Source organism: Ammospiza nelsoni, chromosome 2 (genome assembly GCF_027579445.1).
Source record: "Ammospiza nelsoni isolate bAmmNel1 chromosome 2, bAmmNel1.pri, whole genome shotgun sequence".
Classification (NCBI taxonomy): domain Eukaryota; kingdom Metazoa; phylum Chordata; class Aves; order Passeriformes; family Passerellidae; genus Ammospiza; species Ammospiza nelsoni.
Window position 1 is genome coordinate 77,416,519 of NC_080634.1, and position 22,147 is coordinate 77,438,665.

The following is a 22,147-nucleotide window of genomic DNA, read 5'->3' on the forward strand; positions in this document are numbered from 1 at the left end:
AATATGCATCTTTCAAGGTTAATTTTGTCACCCAGCCTCATGTTTGTTTGATTTTAAAAAAATCATGCAACATTTAAAATATATTATTACTCCAAATGGTAAGATAGGATAAAGGCATTCTCAAAATTAAGGAAAAGAAAACATTAATGAATAATGTAAAATCTGACATAACCTCTTTTTATGTCGACATTTATGTTTAGATGTTCTTCAGAAAAGAAAGTGTTGAATGAAACTGGTTCTATATCAACCTTAGTGCTAGAAGCTATGATTCCCAAAATAACATAGTTTCATTTATTACCTAAACTGCAACAATAATTTTAAGCTGTTGTCTTCTTAGAATCTGTTCTAATATAAATTATTTTATTCTAATTAACCCAAGATTCTTGGGCTCGATTATTTTATTCTAACTAGTTTCTTACTTGTTCTTACCCAAGAAATAAGAAGTGTGGTATTTCACTATTTTGCTAAAGAGTAGAATAAAGACTGCTGTATTTGTCACAAAATAAATTCTGGGATTTCATAGTTTATAATAGTGTAGGTCAATTTACAAAGAAATTATTTTGGGAACCTCCAGAGCAGTTCCAACTCTAAATCATTAGACTTACTGTCATGAAGTACATTTCATTCATCATATTTTGTAAAACAAAAAGTTATCCAACCTGTGCTAGCTCAGCAGCGTTCTGATGACAATCACTAATGGTTGTTTCTAGCTCAGAAACTTGTTGACTCCTGGAAGATAAATGAGTCTTCAGAAAGATAAAAATGAGCATTAGTGACACTCCCTAAACCAATGTAGTTTTCTGACCTATGCAACACAACAGGTATTGTACTTCAAATTTACTGCCCACTGCCACCTCCCATAGCAGAAAGCTTCAGGGAATGATAATGAAGTGTATTTTAGGGCACAATTCTTAGCTCTGCCAGTGGGATTCATTAACAGCAACATGGAAATCAGATAACTGCAAGGGGTTTAAAACTGTGGGAGTAAAGCTGTCATTGAATCTCAAGGTTGTCAGAACTTGCTGACAATAAGTATTCTGCAGGAACTTTAATCTGTTATTTACAAGTATCTACTGCAAAGTCTGTGCTAAGTAGTCAGGAAAACAAAAACAAAACACTCTGCCCCCCACCCCAACAGCAACACGAAAAACCCAAAAATAAAACAAAATAGCAACAACAAAAAGAAAAAGAAAAAAAAGTGTTATTTAATATTTGGCAAAAGTGGCCACACAGCCAGGCTGACATACATTTAGTGTCATAAAAGCACTGGGCCATCCAAAGGAGTTACCATCCAAGCTGCTCATGGACAAGCAGTTAGTGTGCCCTGGCAGCAGGGACAGCCAGCCTGCAGATGAGAATGTGGTCTCACAGCAGCCTACACAAACTTGCATCAGGTTTTGTCCCTGCTACAGGCTTTTCTGCCTTTCCAGGGAAAGAAGGGATACTATCACAAGCCATCATACTTTATGATTACCAGTTCAGTCTAATGTCCACAAATGTTAAACATCCAAGGTCTCTTGCCTTCTGGGGTGCAAGGAATTATAAACATTTTATAAACTCAAGAGAAATAAGCACAATAGACACATACCTACAGATTCAATATGGAAAGATTGACCTCAAGCCACTTTCCCAAAGTTGGGTATAAAATCCATCGCAGAATCTAGAAAAAAGTATTGAAATCTTGACACATTTTTAAACAGTGGTAAAGATCAATCATCCTTAATAACATTACTATTAGTATTTCATAATAGATCTCCTCAGTTCAGTCTTGGGTCTTGGTTTTAGACTGTGAATTACACAGTATCTAAAATCATTGTGTAAAAAGGAAAAGTCAGTGTACACAGACCCAAAGTGAATTACGGGTCTGGAAGTCTTCCCAAAGCCAATGTAGAAATATCAAGGTTGTCAAAACCTGATGATGGCATATTAAGAAATCTTTCATCTTATATTTCCATGCTAGCATTAATGAGTGCATTCTAAATGTCTAGGGAGTCCATAAACACATGCAGTACAATTTTGTGTATCATAATAGTGGCAAAGAGTAGATACTGTGTTAAATTTATTGTGAAAGCAAGTTTTTTGTACATTTTCTAGGTGTTACCAAGCATAACCTTGAATGTCAGTATCTTAGAAATCATTGATTGCACCCTATGCTAAATTATCATCTAATGTCAAGGAAAAAAGTTAAATCAGATTGTATGAATTATTCATCACCTCCAATTCAATATGTAGACTGTTCTAGCTGAGTGTGAAGCAATTTTGAATGGTATCATAGAAGGTGAACACTTTTCTGATAACAGAATACCAGAAACTGACCTGACCTTTATAAAATACAGGTCCCAAAGAATCAAGAACATATACTTCAGGAGAAAAAAAAACCCAAACTTATTACTAAAGATATTAACTTTGTTAATAGGGTCATATACGTATTTGCATAACATGTTTCAGATCAAATCCACTCACATAGAATTAAGGCTCTCAAAAATAATGTTAGAAATTTCTTAATGTATGTCTCTCCACTATCCCAACAGTTTCTTCAATTGTGTTTTCAGCTAAGGTACAGAGCCTGTTTGCCATATGCCCATTACTAGAGTAACTTGCTTCTGAGGGTATTCCTAGAGCAATTGTTCCCTCTGCCTTGGTTTGGTAGGGTTTTGCCTCTACTTTGCTGAAGATGCATGTGTTGGGGGAGAATGGTGAATTGGGGTGCTGATTCTTATATCTGTACATTCTCAGAGTAGCTATATTTACCCAGAGTTAAATGTTTGGTGTCAATTAATGAAGATGGTTTTGGAAAAAACATTATTGTCATGTGACTACCCTATAAGCTTCCACATTTTATATTGCACACTCCTTTGCCTATCCAAATAAACTTGGGTCTCACAAATCCTACTTTCTGGACTGATCATTTAGGTGTGGGCATGAAAGGAAAAGTTAAAAAACCAACTACAGCACAAAAGAAAAAAAGACACAGCAAGAGACTGTTGCCAAAATCCAATTACTGTGTGAAAAGTGGAATTTAAAGATCCCATGACTTTAAAAGCCTATAGTGACCTGATGACCTGAAATTTGAAATTTCCTATCTGACGTAAGATTATGAAACTTGCTTTCTTAAGCATATTTTATTTTTTTTTTAACTTATATTAATTGATGTATAGTATTAGTGTATAGGAAAAACATCAGATGTCCTTAATTCACCACAGTAAACCCTGCTCCACAGAAACTGCCTTACATACTTTTTAGAAGGTGACCAAACTCCAGCTGACCTATGAGTTTGCCAGCTAGGAGGAAAAACTGTAGAGAAGTACAAGGATACAGAAACAACTTTATGCAGTACAGCAAGAATCTTTAGTCCAGGAGAAAGTAGAACTGTCCCACTAGCACTTGTGTTCTCTCTGTGTCATTCTACACATTACTCTCTCTCTGAAGCTTTTTTCCTACTAGTTACTAGCTATTTGTCAATTCTAAATTAGTTTATTAAAAAGTTGATTGTAAATGTTAGTGTGATAGAGTTCTTCCTTTGCATTTCCAAATACCATGTCCTGCACATGATATTTGCTTAATACAAAATAGCGAGGCACTCCTGTGAACCTGAAATTTAAAAAAATATCTTCTCACAAGTTGGAACTAGGAAAGAAACCAAGCCATTCCCTAAGTCACCACTTCCACAAAAAGCTCAAAAATAATCTATTCCTGAATAGGGGAACTATATGTAAAGAATTTTTGGGGGAGTTTTGTTTTTTTAATTTTTCACTTAAAACATTGACACAAATCTATGGTTCTTTCAGTTTCCTCATGGATGCATTCACTTACCCTGCTAGGTAAAAGAGACCCAGGGAGTGAAATTGACTACTGGATGATTGGATGCTCAATTGAACTTGCTTCTTAACTGATAGCTACCTCTATATTTAGTTTGGACCACTCTGACCTAGATCTCAGAAAAAAAAAATGTTGTAGAAGACAGTAGGTCTAAGTAGTTTAGGTAGAAGTTAGTAGTGTATATGTGTCAAGCCTGTTGTGCTTGACTCCAAGCTTAAAGACTCATATCTGCTCCCTGTCCTAATTAGTGGGACAGACAGAACCTATCCAGATTCCGAAGCACAGCTGCATCTTGAAAACAGTAGTCTGAAAGCTAGGTAATCTCAGTCACCTCTTCATCTCACAAGGAATCTTGCCTGAAGATAGATCTAAGGTCAAAAGCTGTCTAGCTCTTATTTAGTGTGTAAAACAAGACAGAAAAAACTTAATTCCAAAACAATTATATGGTATAGCCATACAGTGTATATATTTGTACTCAAAATTTAGAAGTCATGCTGGAGTTTCAGCAATGCTCAGTTCGCAAGGGAGAGAAGAAAAGAGTGAAATTGGATAGTTCTTTAAAATAAAAGTTATACAAAATAAATAAAAAATACAAAATTATGATAATGAAATTTTGCTTGCTTCTATTTAGGATAATTTTCTTTTTCTCTGCTTAATGGAAATCTAGTTTGTGCAATGTTTCCTTAAGATTTTTTAATGAATCAAACAGACACATGAAAGGAAGGAATGTCATTTAGACAATAACCAGGCATTGTATGATGTTGTCATGGTTTGGGCCTGGCACAGAGCCAGTGCCCCCATGAGAATACCCTCTCCGTGGTGTCTGCTGTGAGATGTGACCAGGAATAAGCAAAGCAGGCTCCAGCTTAGAAATAAAGAAAACTTTATTACCTAAACTACAAGAGAAGAAGGAAAAAACTATAAGGGAAAAAACCTGAAAACCTTACAACAAGCACTTTCGTCCTCCCCACCACCAAAATTTCCCAATCCGATACATTCCCCCCAATCACCAAAATTTCCCAATCCGATACATTCCCCCCAATCACCAACTGCCCAGTCTGGCACCACCCTCTAGGATATTCAAACTTCAGTCCATGAAGAGGAGAGGAGTCCTTCTTGCACCATAGGCTTCCCCTGGAAACACGCTGAAACCTCGTGTGCTTCCATGTCACTCGGCAACGCCCGGAAAGTCCTTTTGCCATTTTGTGACACCTTCCTTCCATGCCCAGTGCTCTCGCCACTGTGCATGGAACAGAGCTGCTTTTAGGGTTGTCTTTTAAGGATGCCTTGTCTCACTTCAAAAAGGCACAGTCTCTCCTTTGGGACATCTGTCCCCCCCATTGTGGAGACTGAGGTCTCCACAATGAACCCTCCTGGTTCTGAGGCACTGCCTCCCCCTAAATGCAGTCTCTGTGTCACAGGAATAAAACTGGTTCAGTCTATGGCCACACAAGAAAAGTCCAGCCAGAAGGCTACTCCAGTCATCTCTCTCCCCACTCAGCCAGTCTTCTCCACGTCCTTCGGGCCTAGTTCTTGGTTATCTCATTTCCTATCTTCCTTCTTATTCAGCTCTGAGGAGGATCAGCATTTTTGCGAGGTCCCAATCATGTAAGGAAAAAGGATTAAACATTTCAGTCTCTGTCTGTCCCAGAGCTCCGGCACTCCCACACTCACTGCTGCTCTGGCTGGGCACCTCCTCGCTGCACTCCCCCCCTTCTCCTCCTTGGCCGGCCGCTATCACATTCCATCGTCACCGGCTCTCTCCTGAAGAGGGGGGGGGAATGGCTGCCCGATGTCTCTTGGGGCTCCTCCACCCTTCCATCCTCCAAGGCCTCCTCACCCCCATCTCTGTCCAGGCCCAGGCCTACTGCATGGCTGGACGGGGGAAGGGAGATCCGACCTCCATCCCTCCAAGTCCCAAGAGAGCCTCCCAGGCCCGAAGCTCTGCTTTTAACCCCTGGGTGTTCTCAGAGGTGTGTCCAAAATCCCACTGGCTACACCAGGTGCCAATATCAAAATCCAAGCACCCATTGGTTTGACCAAAACATCCCAGAATTCCCACTTCTTCCTGGTCAAACCACCACAGATGTATTTTGGCAAGTTAGTGGATTTATTTTAGGCAATTGTGTAAGACCAGGGTTATGCAGCATAAACTGATAGCACATCTACTATGGTTTACAACTATACAGATAAATATTTATCTACAGTAAATTCTAGTACACTCTGAAATTTGAACAGTCTGGAAGTCTATGTTAAAAGGAAAGTGTCTATGTTAAAAGGAGAGTGCCAGAAAATACATTAATGGGTGAATTTATAGCTTTTTTTTTCTTTAAAAAGTCAAAACTTTAAAACAGCAGGCATATATGAAATGAAAACATTATGGTATTTCATATATCCTGAAAATAGAAACATCATGTACATTGGTCTTTACATGATAATACAGCAGTTCTGACTGTCCTGGTAGATTATTTTTATACAAAAGAGTAATGAAAGCATTAGTTAAAAAGGAATCTGATAGGAGCACACAGAGATTTGAAGCAGCTGTCCATACGTGAGTATCTGGTAAAACCTGAGGTGCTCCAGGGAAGGTGACACAGGTTTATCAGCTGTGACACAGGATCTGCATGAGAACCTACCTATGAGAGGATCATCTAAAGCTGGACAGGCTACTGCTGTGAATCACATCCTTAACTATCACCTCTGTGTGGGCACCTGAATTGAGCCCAGGGTTAAGATGTTAAATAACAACACAATATGAAAAATCAAACTATACTGGAGTGCAAGTTATTTTCATAAATATAAGTGTCTTGTGCATTTTCATGTGTTGAGAGTTGTCCCAACTAGTTTCCATCTCTAGAAAACTGCAGGTCTCCTACGGGTCCCAACTCAGGATTAAATAAATAAATATATATAAACAGCTTCCTTAGATGTCTCAAGCTGGTGGACATCTATGCAAAACTGAATACAGTCCCTGAAATCATAGTCATAGTATAATTTTATGCCAGATCATCTCTGATGGATCTTATTTCCACTCCTGTTTTTTCAGGTGGTCAACTACTTATCTGAGTTTGTGAGCTCTTTTCTGAACCCGAGACATCTCTCCAAGAACTGCAAGTGATGCATAGGTATCCCAACCACTACAAAGGTGTTAAATCTTTCTGTGATTCAAGAATAAAAAATAGTTGCACCAGAGACAACAAGAGTTAGAAAAATGAAAGAAAAAAGCACCAAAATTACCTAGAGAGCTTTTCTATTTCATTATCCAAAGGATGTCTCATCAGTATGCTGATAAGAAAAAGACAGTGTGTTTCCCATATCAAATAGTGCTTGTTATTCTGTTCTTGAGGCTGCTCCAGCAACCAGTGACCTGTGTGAGAACCTGTGCTGACAAGCTCCACAGGTATCCAAGCTTAATGTAGCTCGGGAGTGCTTTTAATAGATAAGCATAGTCTATCTGTTCTGGCAAAGAAAAATAGGGCAAGCAATCAGACAACCATCTTCCATAACCTGAGTGGAATATTTAACACAAGTCAAGGGTAAAGAAAAAATCTTCTCAGAACAATGCCTTGAAATGCCATTGAAAAAAAACCCCATCAGTATTTTTACTCATTTGTGTGTGTATATATATATATCTACATACATGTATTATATATATATGTATTTATGAATGTATGTATGTATGTATGCATGCACTTATAATAGGAATGAGAGTTTGCTCCTTTGTTTGCTTAAGTATATTTACAAAACAGAAGCCTTTTCTACATAATAGTCTAGATATTCCACCTTGTAAAATGGCTAGGAGATATTATATAAAACCAGAGCAGCACAATGAAAAAAAACTGTTGACCCATAAGAAAATGAAGTTTTCTTTACTCATTCTAATTGTCTAGAAATGAAAATTCTTATGCTGCTGCATAAGATAGCACACAGAAAAAACCCATAAGGTTTTATTTTTTTAACACATTTTCCTTTTTATTGAGTTTTATTTCCTTTTTATTGCCAATAAAATCTACAGTAAGATTATTCTGGTGTAATACTGTGTATTGCAAATTCCCTCCTACTGGATTGCTTTTTTCTTTTTGTTGATTTATACACACAGACAACTGAACATAGAGTACAAAAGATTTTTTAAATTTTTTAGATGACATTATCAACTTTTTTCAACCCTAAATTTTAAAGGCTTACCTATTAATCTATATTTGTTATTTAACTGTGTTTCTGTAGAGAATAAAGTCTGTGATCATTAATTTAAAAGAACAGAAAACAGATTATTAACTTATTGGTTAGGGAAGCTCTAATCATGTTTGAAGTATAGGACATCCTGAAAATTAGAAAAAATATCTCCTTTGAGCAATGGGGCTGGAGTACCAAAATGCTGATAAGACAGAGAGAGATGAGGAGTTTGGATGTTCCCATTCTCTCTGAATGATCATCTCACGTGACACGATCCATATCTTACCAACATCAGTATGAATGGAAGATGAACAATTCTGTGGAAGTAGACATTGACACCTCAGCAAATGTTTGGACTCATACTGAAGGAAAATGGTGTAAGGAGGAAAAAGAAGAAAAATTTAAAAAAATAAACAGAGAACAAAAGGCATACAGGGATGAAGAATTAAGTCAGAGTCTGACTGCAACCAGGGAATGTTTATGATATAGGGGAAGACTGCCCAAAGGTTCATCATTTCTGATCCCAAGTATCTAAAAACCATGTTTGAAAGCTAGCAAAAGGCTCTAATGCTTCCTTGTAAGGTGGGGGCTACTTAGGTCTTCAGAGCTGTCAAGATAACACCATAAGACATGCTTGTTAATAAAATCTCAAATTATTTGCACAATCATCACTTTCAAGAGGTAAATACTTATGTAAAACATTAGCTACTAAAAAAATTTATAACAATAGCATGAAGGCTGACAACACTGAGAAAGTTTGTTAAAAAAATGAACAAAGGAAAAGTATCTTTTGTGAGTTGGTAGCATCCCTTTGCTGCTGTAATATGAAAATCAAGTGGCATGGGAAAGTATCCCTTAAACTCACTGTCATTCTTGCCTGTTTATGACCACTTAGAAAGCTATCACAAAATAAACACTTTGCTATCATCATCATCAGAGATATAAGAAAAAAAGGTGGGAATAGAACTTTGTTAAAAATTAGGGTTTTTTCAAATTCAAATATTACTTTTCTTTCACATATTATGCTCCACACAATATTTTAGGCTCCTTTTCAGTACTGCCATCAGTGAAACATATTCTGAGATGATAAAACAAGGATAGGTTAAACATTAGTATGTAAAACTGAGTCTGAAGCCTGCATTTGTTAAAAAAAAGCGTTTCATGTAGTTCCATTTACTTGTCTCATTAAAGTGGTGGCAAAATTCCGCTCTACTGAAATCAGAGAGTGTTTTGCCATTCTTTTCCATGGTGCCATCATTTCATTTACAGATCCAACATCCACTCTGTTTCTGACAGAGAATGTTGGCTCAACATTTCCCTTTACTCTCTGTCCCATCTCCCAGAGATTGCTGTTCTCATAAAAGAAGGGAAGATGATCCTGAACCACTATAGTCTACAGGATAATATTTCATGCAGTGGCCATAAATTCAGATTATGCCTGTATACTTTCAGGTTTTTGAAAGATAAAGTCTTAAGAACTTTATCTATTTCCAAAGACATTCTGGCACAACAAAAATCCACACCATATGAGATGGAAAATAAATGGAACACAGACTGTAGCTTGCTACAAAAATTAGGTGCATTGTAATCCAGGAATAAAAAGTTACCAAAAATAAAACATTAAGGTATTTTATAAACCAGAGTATACTTTTTCTGTTTTTCTTTACCAGTTTCAATTAGTGTTCCTTTTGAGCATCCATAAGAGTAGAAAAAGAGCACAAAGAGAATAAAAAGGAGAGTAGGAATCTAGGAGAAAAAAATAAATCAAAAGGTGAAAATATTCAAAATGCAGATATAAGTAAAGACATAATTCAGACATTGAAACAATCAAATTTTTAAAGAAAAAATAAAAACCCAGACCACAAGAATAGTCTCTTACTTGTCTTAAGCTATAACTCTGAAGGGCATCTAGATGCTCAGACACCATTCTATGTTCTCTAAAACGTGCTGGAACAAAAATTTTTAGAAACTAAAATCCAACAGTAAAAACATGTTCATTTTCTTTCTAAGACAAATATTTCAAGCACAGAGGTCCTGAAATGTAATCATTGTTCTCTGGTGAGGCTTTCAAGGACTTGTCCTGTCTTACTCATCAGTGGAAGCAAGCTGGCAAGGTCTGGAGCGAACCCCAAGTTGGTTTTGTGCTGTTTTCCAGGAGAGCATTTAAAACCCAGTGTATATTCTCTGGATAAATATTCTAAGAAATTTCTGTCAGTAAAGAGCCTGAAACATTTCAAGAGCTGCTTTGCTTATGAGCGCAGCATCCGCAGGAGTGATGGGGAGTTTATGTGGCTGGCTGCAAGAGGAGGGAAAGGTGCCACCAGCTCTCTCCATAGAAGGTTTATTCTGCCAGCTTATTTAGACTGCATGTGCAGCCAGGCTCTCTATGTCCCTGCCTGGAGCACACTTAGCTTTAAGCTGCCCCTTGTTACTTATTTTTTTTCCTATAACAGTTTAATCTTAGACCATCCAGAGGTCAATTCAATGTGTATGTTCCTGACATAGGGCTGTAAGCCGTATGAAAGAAACAATACACCGGTTCATAATTATGGAAAGGCACAGTGTACTTTCTTCCTCTTATTCTTCCTTTCAGCTTTAACAACAGCTACATTGGTAAAAGCTACACATTAGGCTTCTCCTGGGGAAAAGAAGAGGAAAAGTAAGCTTTTATGCATGAACAACGGGATTCAATTAAAATGAACTAAAAAATTTATTCACTGACGTACATGGAAGTCATGATCTTTTTATGTTTTCTTAAGGATTTAAGATTCTCAATGTAAAAAAAGGTCCGTAATTAGTAAACCCCATAATATATGAAATAAAAGGTGTGATTTTACTAGATGATTCTGTAGATCATATGTAAAACAAAGAGTTTATCACATATTATCACTCCATATGAGTTTCAAGATATTGATGTATTCTGTGAGGCAGAACTGGTCCTGGATTTACATCCTCCTTTGACATATCTTTCCTTAATAAACAGGCAACTTTGCTCTGACACAATGAAAAAAAGACATCTCACTACAAATTTGTCTTTCAACTACTTTGTATAACACCTTCAAATTATTTTTTGGAGTTTTCTCTCTGCTGGGCCACACTTGAACAAATATGGTCATTCTTCTTGCTGACATTGGTGTTCCTTTTGATAAAATGCAACTCATCCTGCTTTTGATTGTGAAACCAATATAAAGCACATTCTGCTACCCTTGCATCTTGACATTTGAAATTGCCTGTTCCAAGTCACATTGTATGAGCTCATTATGATCAGAAACAGGAAAATACATTCATTTTTTTCTTTAAAGGAACTATTCAGAAACTGATTAAATCACATGCACTGCCCAATTACTTCTTTCTCAACCACAACAGCAACGTTTACTTTCTCGTCAATAAACTCCTTGCAAACAATCAAGTCACTCACTTGGAATAAATGATTGGTTGACCTTTGATAGCTGTGGAAGACAAATGTATCAACACAAAGATATCACTTATGCTTAAGGAAGTCTCTGTAGTGCAGATTGTTTAAAGCTGGGAAAATAGCCAGAAAAAAAACTATCACACTTTCAATTTTTTTCCTAAACTTCATCTATAAACCATTATCAGATGAATGATAACAAACTTTGTTTCATGTAACATGCTACATGAACTTTGGTCTGACCTATGTAATTAATATATTTTGTTGAGTGGTTTGCTCATTTTTCATGCTTCTGTTCCTTTATTATTTAGTCTTTAATGTAGTACCAGTCGGAAGGAAGAGAGGCTGGGGTAAAGAATTTAGAACCAGTCAAGAAGCAATAAATTCAAGTTTTCTATGGTATCATATAGAGACTAAGAAATGCAAACTGAAACTGCACATATATGGTGCTATTTGACATAGCTTAAAGCATCCTGGCAACCACACATGGGTGGCAAATAAGATACAAGGTTGGCCTATGTCCTTCAGGTGTTTGCAGACAAGGTCTAAGAGTATTGCCCAGGCTGGCCCAAACAGCTCTAGGCATTTTTGGTTAGTCAAAGCAATTGAATCTGTTGGTACAGCACTTTCTTTTGGCTTATTTATCTCCATGAACTTGGAGTTTTGAGGTGCAATCTGCCACTAAGTAGTTTCTATCTGAGCCACATCTCACAAATTTAAACGTTTTTCTTTAGTTTTTAAAGCTTAATTGATTTACTGTAACTCTGTCTGCAACTTCACCTTACTTGTATATTTCTATTATCACATCCACAGGTTATTTCAACAAGAACACTGTATGTTGCTATTTTATTCTTCATGCCAAATACAATACCTGGCAGTCCTGAGAACATATTCATGTAGGGATTTCAAGCAAGGACCATCTTTGCTGAAATTGTGGGTTTTTGTTAGAGGAGGCTGCACTGATCATGGAATCAATAATAAATTTTCATTGACTATTTTTTGTGTCAGTTAATAGATGATAACTCTGAAATTATGCTGCCAAAGCTAAGCACAGTTTTAGAGACTTCTAATAGCCTCAGATATTTCTGTACTGAGTGAAATACTTGAAATTCATGTATCTTAACAAAGACGAACTTAAGAATATTGTGAGAATTTTTTATATAACTAACTTTGTTCCCCTGAAGAGAGAGAACTACATTACAAATCTGATATTCAGGATTCTGTATCGCCTTTTACTTTTATGTTAAATTTCCCCATGGTTTCCTTTACTACTTTATTGGGTTTAATTGTCCTTTTGCTCAGCTCAAAACACCATGAGCTTTACGACAGACAGCATCCTTTAGTGACAGTGCTGTTTTGTTTTGCTTGAATAAAAGGTGGCATTTATATTCTATCAAAGGAAGAAAAGCAAAAGATAAAGAGTGGTTTTGTTTACTTGTTTGCTTTGCTTCCATTTCCCAGAGACCATTCCAGGATGCAAAATACAGAACACAGTGGTAGAGAGTGCACAAACTCTATGTGGTGCATTATGAAAAGCCTTTTATCACATTGGGAAGAAAAGGCAGGAAATTGTGTCACAGTTTATGGGACATAAAACAGTCAGCCACCTCACTGTGGTTGAAGGAATACGGTTTATAAGCGCAGGTTCTTCCAGGTCTGTGTGCCATGATCTCTGCTGGAATGCCTTGAGCACTGGGAAGGCTGACACCCTTCAGCAACTCTCCTGTGGACTAAGGGACAATACTGCATCATGAGCCAATTGCCTTTTCCTTTTACCTTCTTTTATAGAATCTTCTTTTCTTTCAGCAAACAAGCAATAATACCTTGCACTAAGACACTGCCATTTGAAATGTTTGGTGCACAAGCAAGCAAAGAGAGTGGTGTATATACTGTTTACTCACCCTCTGCTGCTCATTTATATGTAAGGTCAATGATGAATCAGACTTGGGCGTAGAACTGTGTAAATCCTGTTTTTTAATCCCAGCTTACTTAATTCTTGTTTGAAAGACAAGCCAAATTTCAGGACTTATCAGAGCATTACATGAAGTTAACCTCCAGAGCTATTCCCCATAAAACTCTGATAAGCACATTTTAATAGTTCACAGTCAGCTAGACTTAGATAGCCACAGAGAGTTTTTCTCAAGAAATTAATGTTCCCTGTAAATCAATAGCATTGAAAATACCAAAGATTTCTATATGGAATTCACTAGTTGAGCTGTAAAAATAGGTACAGTCCACTTTGAGAAAGGATTAACCACAAAGTTTATTGGTGTTTTTATTCACACTCCAGTGCTTTTATTGGTGTATAAGAAGTATAGAGCACCACTGCATGCTGCCAAGTGTTTAAAGATGGAACAGCTGTATGGATTTGCGAGTTGGTCAAGAAATCTGACACTCTTTTGAGGCATTATTGTCTAAAAATTCTACTTTCCAGTTATCATTATTCTGAGAAAAAGGGATGGCTCTTTTTTCTTAAAACTTTTGAAAAGCTTTTCTAGATAATTTGACAAGTCATATATGTAACTACCTACTCCTTAAGAGTATTCACAATAATGCTAAAAAACAGCACTAAGCTCATTGTCTGAGTTTTAGTTCCTTTCTGCTGGGAATGTACATGAAGAGTGTGCTACACTTTTTCTTTTTGCTAGATTTGAATTAGTAATTATCTGATTGTTCAGGAGCTTCTAAATAACAGGAATATCTTGCCCTTTTGTGGCAACAGTAGTTTATGGACTGGGAGTTTTCATTTTATTAATTTAAATTATCAGTGTTACAAGATTATCCGTTTTTCTTTCAGTCATTCCAAGTTTTGCTATGCATGTACCATGCTTCTTCATCAGAAATAAACGAGAGCTTTGCAAGCAACTCAGCTGTAAAATTTCTCCTGAGACAAAGTTTGGCATCCAAAGACCTTATCAGCACAGGGGCTTGTACTCAAATTAAGCTACAGCAGTAGCTTTGGTTTCTAATGACAATGACAAACTGAAAAACTAAATAGACAGTAGTGGGAACATACAGGAACTTTTAACCAGACAATATAGTATGCAATAACCATGGATTAGGTTCTCAGAAACTTTAGCATGAAAAAATTCCCATTAAAACATCCTTCTGATGTAAGAGACTTTCTGCCACATGCAAGTCAGGTCTTTATTGTATTTAAAAGTGAGATGATCATGATTATATATTCTCCTTGAGAACTAAGGATATAGCAAATATTGGGGTCTTTATATTTGGGCATAGATTTGTTATCCCTAGAAGAGGGATATATATGATTGTGTTCTGAGTGACAGTACTTGTGAAATATGAGGCAAAAAGAATAAGAGTTTATGCTCCTCCCTGGGCTTAATTGTTTTGTGTCACGAAAGCTGTTGTAGCATTAGAGAACAGTAGAGGTAAAGGATTAACCACATAAATTACCACCATCTTCAAATAATTGGCTTTTGGTGTTGAAGATATATTGATTTTCCTCTTAATATTTCAGTCCTCTTTTTTTTTTCACATTTCTCCAGACAATTTGTTTGAGATATTATTCTTGTCTTATACTTTACATAGTATTTGTGGTTTGCTACTGCCCTGTCAGTACAGGAGATTCAATTACAAAAATATTGCATGCATAGCTGAACTAAGAGTATATTAAGAATAGAATACCCGAACCAGTTTCACATTGTAACATTTAAAAGAGCTTAAAAAATAAACCTTTTCCTATTAGAGTAGTATCAACAATGATGTATAAAAAAGAAATTTGATGTGTAAAAAAGGTTCATAACACAAACAGGTTTTATGGTAGGATATAAAGCTGGAACATAAGCGTAAATGCAAGATAGTGTAAAAACCCCAAGAATGTGAAAGTACATTGCCCTTTATTTTAAAAACACATAATTCTAGTTTGTTGAGAAAAAAACATCATCCATGCTTACAGTGCATTGCAGAGTGCAGTGCAAGAGCAGCTGAGCGAACACAGACCTGATTGACTTTATTAGGCTCAGTGTTACAAGGTAGACTTAGCAAGAAGCACCTAAAATGTGTGCTGGCTGTGCCTGCCTGTTGCTGCACCCTGCCTGGTGAATACACTCAGTCCAGTATCACCTGGGCACTACACCAGCCTGCTACCATGTCAATGAGTATGTTGCACGTACAGTTTATATTTCCCTCACCTGAAAACTGGCTCACAGAGCAGCAGTTTCATTTTATATTTCCACTCCAGGGTGTCTGTCTCTACTTTTGCCAGTAAGACTATAAACAAATCAGTCCAAATTGAAACATCGCATGAAAATGTTACATCAAGCCTCAATGCAAAATTACTCTAAGTTTATATGATATTGTCCTTAAGGAACTGTTTGTCCCAAAGGGACAAAGTTGTTTCTGCCTAAAAAGGGGGTTTTTTAGGTACTTTCCTAGGAATTTTCATCTGTGAAATAGACAAGTAATAGAATTTAGCTTCTAAATTCAGTTCATCCAATACAAGGCCAATTCTCTACTGCAGCTCTGTTGAAGAAGTATTACAAAGTAGAACATTTATAAAATACAAGTATGGATTCACTACGTGGAGTTTAATTTGCGTATGTTTCATTTTACATATCCGTGTATTTATTTATACAATCAAACATATATTAAAAAAAAACCCTAAAATGGAAAAGTAGGGAAATGGAACATTATTAATGTTGAAGTAAAACAGTGTTTGTATAATAAGCATAACAGAATTGAGTCAGTGAAACAGAGGAATTAATTGGTAGATTTAAAACAGAAGCAAAAGCAAAGCTTCCTGTTCTGGTTTCTGCCTGTAATAAGTACAGTGAAAGCAATTTGGAATTAAGGTGTTTTTCCAGTTTAATTCAAGCATAAAGGAAGATCCATTAGTTGTTTTTACAAAGCAAGAAAGATGATATTTGTCTCCCCATTGCTGGACTGCAGTGCCCCTGTATGTACCACCTTCTGGTTAACAATGTGAGAGGACTCATTCTTTCTGAAAAAAACCCCAGCTTTTTGTTGAAATAACCAGCACTGAAAATACAAGAAGCTTCTCTCTATGTTTGCAGTCTGTTTTCTGTTGTGTTTGCTACAAAATCATTGCTGCTATAATTTGGGAGGCTTCCAGTGGGCAGGCCCTAATTGTCTGCTTTCTGCAAACTCTGTCATCTACCAAAGAAGATCCATCCAATCTCTAACATGCATTCTGGTGTCTTTCAGAAAAGGAGAACCTTCTGCAAACAAAGCACTTTGGTATTTCTCTGTGTTCATAAAGAGGGCTAGTAAAGCCTTTTATTGAGGGCTCTGCTCCCATTACATGTGGCCAGCATTATGAGGCCGTGCAACACTCCGAGTCTCAGCACTGGCATGGATGTTGGAGGATGTCCTAATGCTCTATAGCTGGCCTCAGATGTACTAGATATGCTTTCAGACCTGGGTACTGGGATGTGGAGGCAGCTTAAAATCAATTGTGCCCTAAAATGAAAGAGGGATGGTGATCAAGCAAGGAAAGGCATAAAACAGAGAGGCTGAGATTTGCACTGAACAGAGCTGCCTTTCACTCCTCCCAGGCCTTCCAGAGAGCTAGATCTACCCAGAGTTGTGACAAAATAAATGAACCAAAAGTAGTCTATCATCAGAATAATTTCCCTCACCTGAAACTCCTTTCTCAAAGAAAGAATGTTCCGTTGGATGTTCTGTTATTTGGTGCAATCCTGCCATGGCCGTCACTGAATTGTTTTCTGAATGCAGATGTGAAAATACAAGTTTCTACAGGAGTACCACTCAGTTCATAGCCTTGCCCATCTACTCCAGTAACTATCTCTCAAAAAGGTCCCCCATGCAAAGTTTTGCCAACTGTGGAGGACCAGAATGTACAGTCATGCTTGCCTGCATGAAACAGCCTGCGCTTTTGATGATCTGAAGCAGCCCAATTTAGTTGGCAATAGTGTACTTTCATGGGTTTAATAATTACTTAGCAGCTTCTTTGTAGTGGCAGGTGAAATGGTTTAGTAAGGTTTATATGTATTTTTAAAAGTCCACTATCATGTCAAAAATCATGTTGATCCCACTTCCTCCTCTGAATAAGAACTTCCTACTAAATTTCTCATGTCGGTGATTTCACATTATTCCTAGCTCCCTCTTTCAATGAGTTTATTATATTTAATTTCTCTTAGCACAGAGGTTATTGGATATAAAGCTTCAATAAACTTGTTTATTTTCTCTGTCTCTGGGTTCTACTGTACTCCTTTCACAAGCCAGAATCAGAAGTCCAAATAGTCAAGATTCAGCATGTTATTTTATAAGGGTGATTTCATCTGTTTTACCAGTATTTCTTAAAATTTCCATTTTTTTTAAACAATGAACATGAAATTGAAATGTTCATGTTACCATCTCTAGTAAATCACAGCTCCCAGCCCTCTGTGGCAGTAGATGGTTAGAATCAGTCATTGTATATAGTTTGATTTGTTTTCCTACATGTGCTAATTTGCACTAATCAACACTGAATTTCATTTGCCACTTTATTACATAGTCAGTCAATATTTTGACACCCTACTGCATATCTTTGCAGTATTTTTTTAATTTTATAATCCTGAATAATTTAAAATTATCAGTAAATTTTATTCTCACTATTTACCTTGTCTTTCAGATAATTAATGAGTACGATGACCAACACATACTAGGAGAAAGAGGCATCTTATTTGAGTGCATTCTATTAGAAAAAAGACTATTTATTTAATGGGGTTTTTTCCAAAATTTTTATCTGCTGTGACTGATATAATTAGAGGTTTTCTGTTTGGTTTGTTTGTCTGTTTTGTTTTGTTTGGGATTTTATTATCCTTTCTAGGATACCCTGAAATTTAAAATGTATGATGCTGATATTTGTTTCTATGATTTTTTAGGCAAGACCTCCTTCTGGAAAACTTTGTTGACTTATCCGTCTTCAAACATAGTTTTCATTGTGATTTTTATAATACCTTATATTCTGGGATAATGCTGTTTTTTCTATGCAGTGTCCTGCTGTTACAGCAACATTTCGATACATCTGAACTTTCAGTTCTCAAGGTAAAATGTTGGACAACAGTAGTTGATAATTATGTGGCACTCAAGACTTCAATCCAGTATGTCTCAACTGGTTTAAAATATATGTATTAAATCATACAGTTTCAAGCCTAATGTTTTCTTAAATAATACAGCTATCATCTAAGTATAGGTATTTCTTTTCAAAATTTTCTCATCAAATTTAACGGATGGCGGAGGGCATTTAAGGTAGAGATCCACTGATGCAAGTACTGAATACAAGACTGTTTGAAGCTATGATTTACTCGCTGACAAAATAATTCCTGAACATGATTAATAGGTGTTGTTAATCATTCATCTAAGAGAATATTGCCACTAATTTCTTTGTACTTGTACTATTTGTCTCATAACCTGAAGTGGTGGAAGGTGTTCAATGTTTACAGTCAACAGAAGACTGCATTTCTGTAGAGAGAATCAGTGTACTTCTCTTCAAAGTGAATGGTAACCTGTGCTTGATAAAGTCAGTACCGGGAAAAATTCATTATCTCATTGAGGAAGGAACAAGCTAAGAGGGATAGAATATTCTGTTTTCATATAAATTGCAAATAATACAGAAAAGAATATATTTTAGGGAAAACAATTAAACGCATCTTTGAATTGTACAAACACTGGAATAGGTGGCTAGGAGGATTATATAGCCTCCATCATTAGGCAAGTCTCCCAGGAAAATGATTTAAGGATATCTGGGCCTAGCATATGGAGAGAAGTTTGGCTATATGATTACTTACATTTGCTACTAACTCATTTTGTTCTGATTCTGACATAACTTTTAGTCTCCCTCTCAGGAAGCTCTACTTTTTATGTTAAAAGTAGACTTATCATCTTAAGATAAACTACGTAGCCTGTTAAAAGGAGACAATGTGCATGTCACTGCTTCTTTTATCTGTAATTGTTAGACCTTCTATTTGTTTTGAAGTTTAATTTTTTAGCATTTGTTTAAAACTGCATACACCAAGCTTTTAGAAAATCTGGTTCTGTGCATGTATTAAGCAAAAAACAAGTGTTTTGTCACATAGCTGGAAATTCATAGACTCATTTTAGCTTTGCATGTTTTGCAGTATTTGCTCACAGTAATAGACTGTGGATTCCTGAACTGTTTCCACAGAAAAGGCAATACAAAATCTGTTTCGAGTAATTTTGGTGAGGGCTGAGTTGGCACTCAATAATACGTTTACCAAAGTGAAATCCTTACTTGAATGAGAAATCCAGAAGCCTTTACTTTGCATTTCTTCCCTAGTTTCATTCTAGTATTCCCTTCCATAGAGTGGAATTCTGTTCAATATCTAAATTCATTTAACTAAATGTGTATGTCACCTACCCCTTGAGATGTTACAGTGTTTCTAAGGCACAAGCCTGGCAAAAATTTCCTGAGTCACAGAGATTCTGCACCCTTTGAAAGGAGCAGCTGGAAAGCCAGTGAGGATAACTTGAGGCATCTCAAAGCATCAGACATTTGTGGTTAGACATCAATTATCCCACGAGACCTGAGACATGCCTTTTTAGGTCTTCGTTTTACCACAAGGTTGGCAAACAACAGTCAAATGGTGATTTCCACAGCTGATAGAAAATCACTCACTGAGTTTTGCTTTTCTTGCTTCACACTATCACTCTGCCTATGCTGACAGTTTTTGTTCTGTTGACAGTGCTTTTGCATTTTTGCCAAAAAAGAAAAAAATCTGCCAGTTACACTCTTTTTCTTTACTTTATTTGAGTCCAGGTGCAATTTAGCACACTCTTAAATATCTAAATATCCAGAGTCATCTGCAAGGTGCAATCCACATTCACAACGTGTCTGTGGCGATTTGCTTGTTAATTATAAGCAGACATAAACAAACTCATATTCCCTGTAACTAGCCTGTGCTCTACGACTTCAGAGGACTTTTCAATTTTCTCAACCGCACAAGTAGAAATGCTCTTAGGCTTCTGGATGAAATAGTTTATGAAATTATCCTTCACAGCTGCTTGTTACCAGCCTTGCAGCTGAGACGCCATAACTGATCATGTTAATTTCCAATCCCTTTTTGAGAAAAGTGAAATAGATTAGCTTAAGCTAACACTGAAGCTTTCTTAAACAGATTTACTCCCTTGCATTGAAATGGAAGATGTTTTTTCCAGTGAAGCAGCTGTGATTCAAACCATTACTGTTACATGGAAAGGAGTAAAACTAAGAAAAGAGGAGATATTTGGGTAAAGACTATACTTCAAACTGAGATTTAGTCAAAAAGTAATGAAAGTTTCATTTTAGAAAAAAAACCACCTCTGATTTCTTATATCATTTGCCACACACCTTGCATTGTGCAAAAAATGTGCTGTTTGACTGAGTAAATTGTTTATCAAGCCAAAAACTAGCTATGATTTTTTCTCTGAACCTCTCCTAGCCCCAGCATTTCCTTTACAACACTGACATTTGGAAATTCACTGAATAATTACATCAGAATGTTTTTTCAGAGCGGTAAAAAATTGACAGTAGGTGGCCTGAACAACTAGCCATCAATTGCTGTGAAAGCATGTAGCAGAAAAAATAAATCCTCTGGGAGACGTCTATCGCTATGGTTCCACATTTCTCATATGTTTCCTTTCCCTCTGGCTTGCTTGAATCATGTTTCCTATGCCAAGGCTATATATTCTGTAGCTAAACGTCCCCATCTATGATCAAGGAGGTAAAGGGAGCTGATTTCCCTGCCTGCTTTCTTCCAGGCCTATTTCACAGTCTCAGTGACTTCCCTTTGGAAGCTGAAATTCAAATCTTTCCTGTTCAAAAGGTGTAAAGTGCAGCATATATTCTTCATCTTCTTAAAGAGTCTCTGTACGTGCATAATTTTATATTCAGAAACCATGGTAGCAGAGACAGCACCATTGGACGCTGGATCCATGTAACAACTAACATAATTTGTATTGTGAAATACTGTGGATTCCAGTGCGAGCATTCCTCGCCCACCACAGACACTCTTGTCTGTTTTTCACAAAAAAAAAAAAAAAAAAAAAAAAAAAAAAAAAAAAAAAAAATCCAACACCATCAAAATAATCCAGCCCTTACAGTTATCAGCTCCCAGATGAAGAAGTCAAGCAGCTGATACTGAAGGTAAAAAGGGCAGATTTGACAAGTGCAGAAAATACTTGGATGTTCTTGCAGCTACAGCCATGTTCTTCATGGCCACAATTAATTAGGTTGGGAGGGCTGCTGGATTGCTTTCTGAGGGACCTCAGCAGTCATAAGAATGCATTATATCCAGTTGCTCAAAGCCTAGCAGGCTATGTCCTGCTCTCAGACATATGTGTTTTGCCATCTGGACTAAGACAATGCAACATACCTGGGCATCAAACCATCAGCCTGTAGGAAACACCACCTGCTTCACAATTTATAGCACATCCAAATAAATCAGCAACTGCAAACACTCCCAGTTCTCTCATGTATCTCTGCTTTCCCAGAACACTGAAATATGACAGAGGTGAGTTCTGTAGTCTGGAATTCCCAGAGCTCTGGGAGAGACACTACACCTGGTGAGTTAGCTTTTTGAGAGCCCACTCTGACGGATCGTGCATAGTGCCAAGGTGACGACATCATCTTTGTAGATGCAAAGTTATGGGGTTTAGTCTATATATCAGTGGTCTGAGAGTATTTCTGAGAGGTTAACAAAGGTAAACTTCTGGGAATTTTACTGGATCCATGAGGCTTTGATCTGCATACTTATATGG

At 36.8% G+C, this 22,147-nt stretch overlaps 1 protein-coding gene across 3 annotated transcripts in view; it reads left to right on the plus strand.

Annotated features, from left to right (window-relative positions):
- GPC5 (glypican 5) overlaps nucleotides 1–22,147 on the plus strand; it is a 597,183-nt gene that overhangs the window by 519,508 nt on the left and 55,528 nt on the right. The window contains exon 8 of one of the 3 annotated variants that reach the window (XM_059466145.1): nucleotides 18,274–18,436. The exons of the other annotated variants lie outside the window; for them this stretch is intronic. Within the exon in view, the coding sequence (XP_059322128.1) occupies nucleotides 18,274–18,365 (92 nt within the window). The 3' untranslated portion in view covers nucleotides 18,366–18,436. Of the gene's footprint in view, nucleotides 1–18,273; nucleotides 18,437–22,147 lie in introns of those variants that run through there. 3 annotated transcript variants of the gene reach the window in all.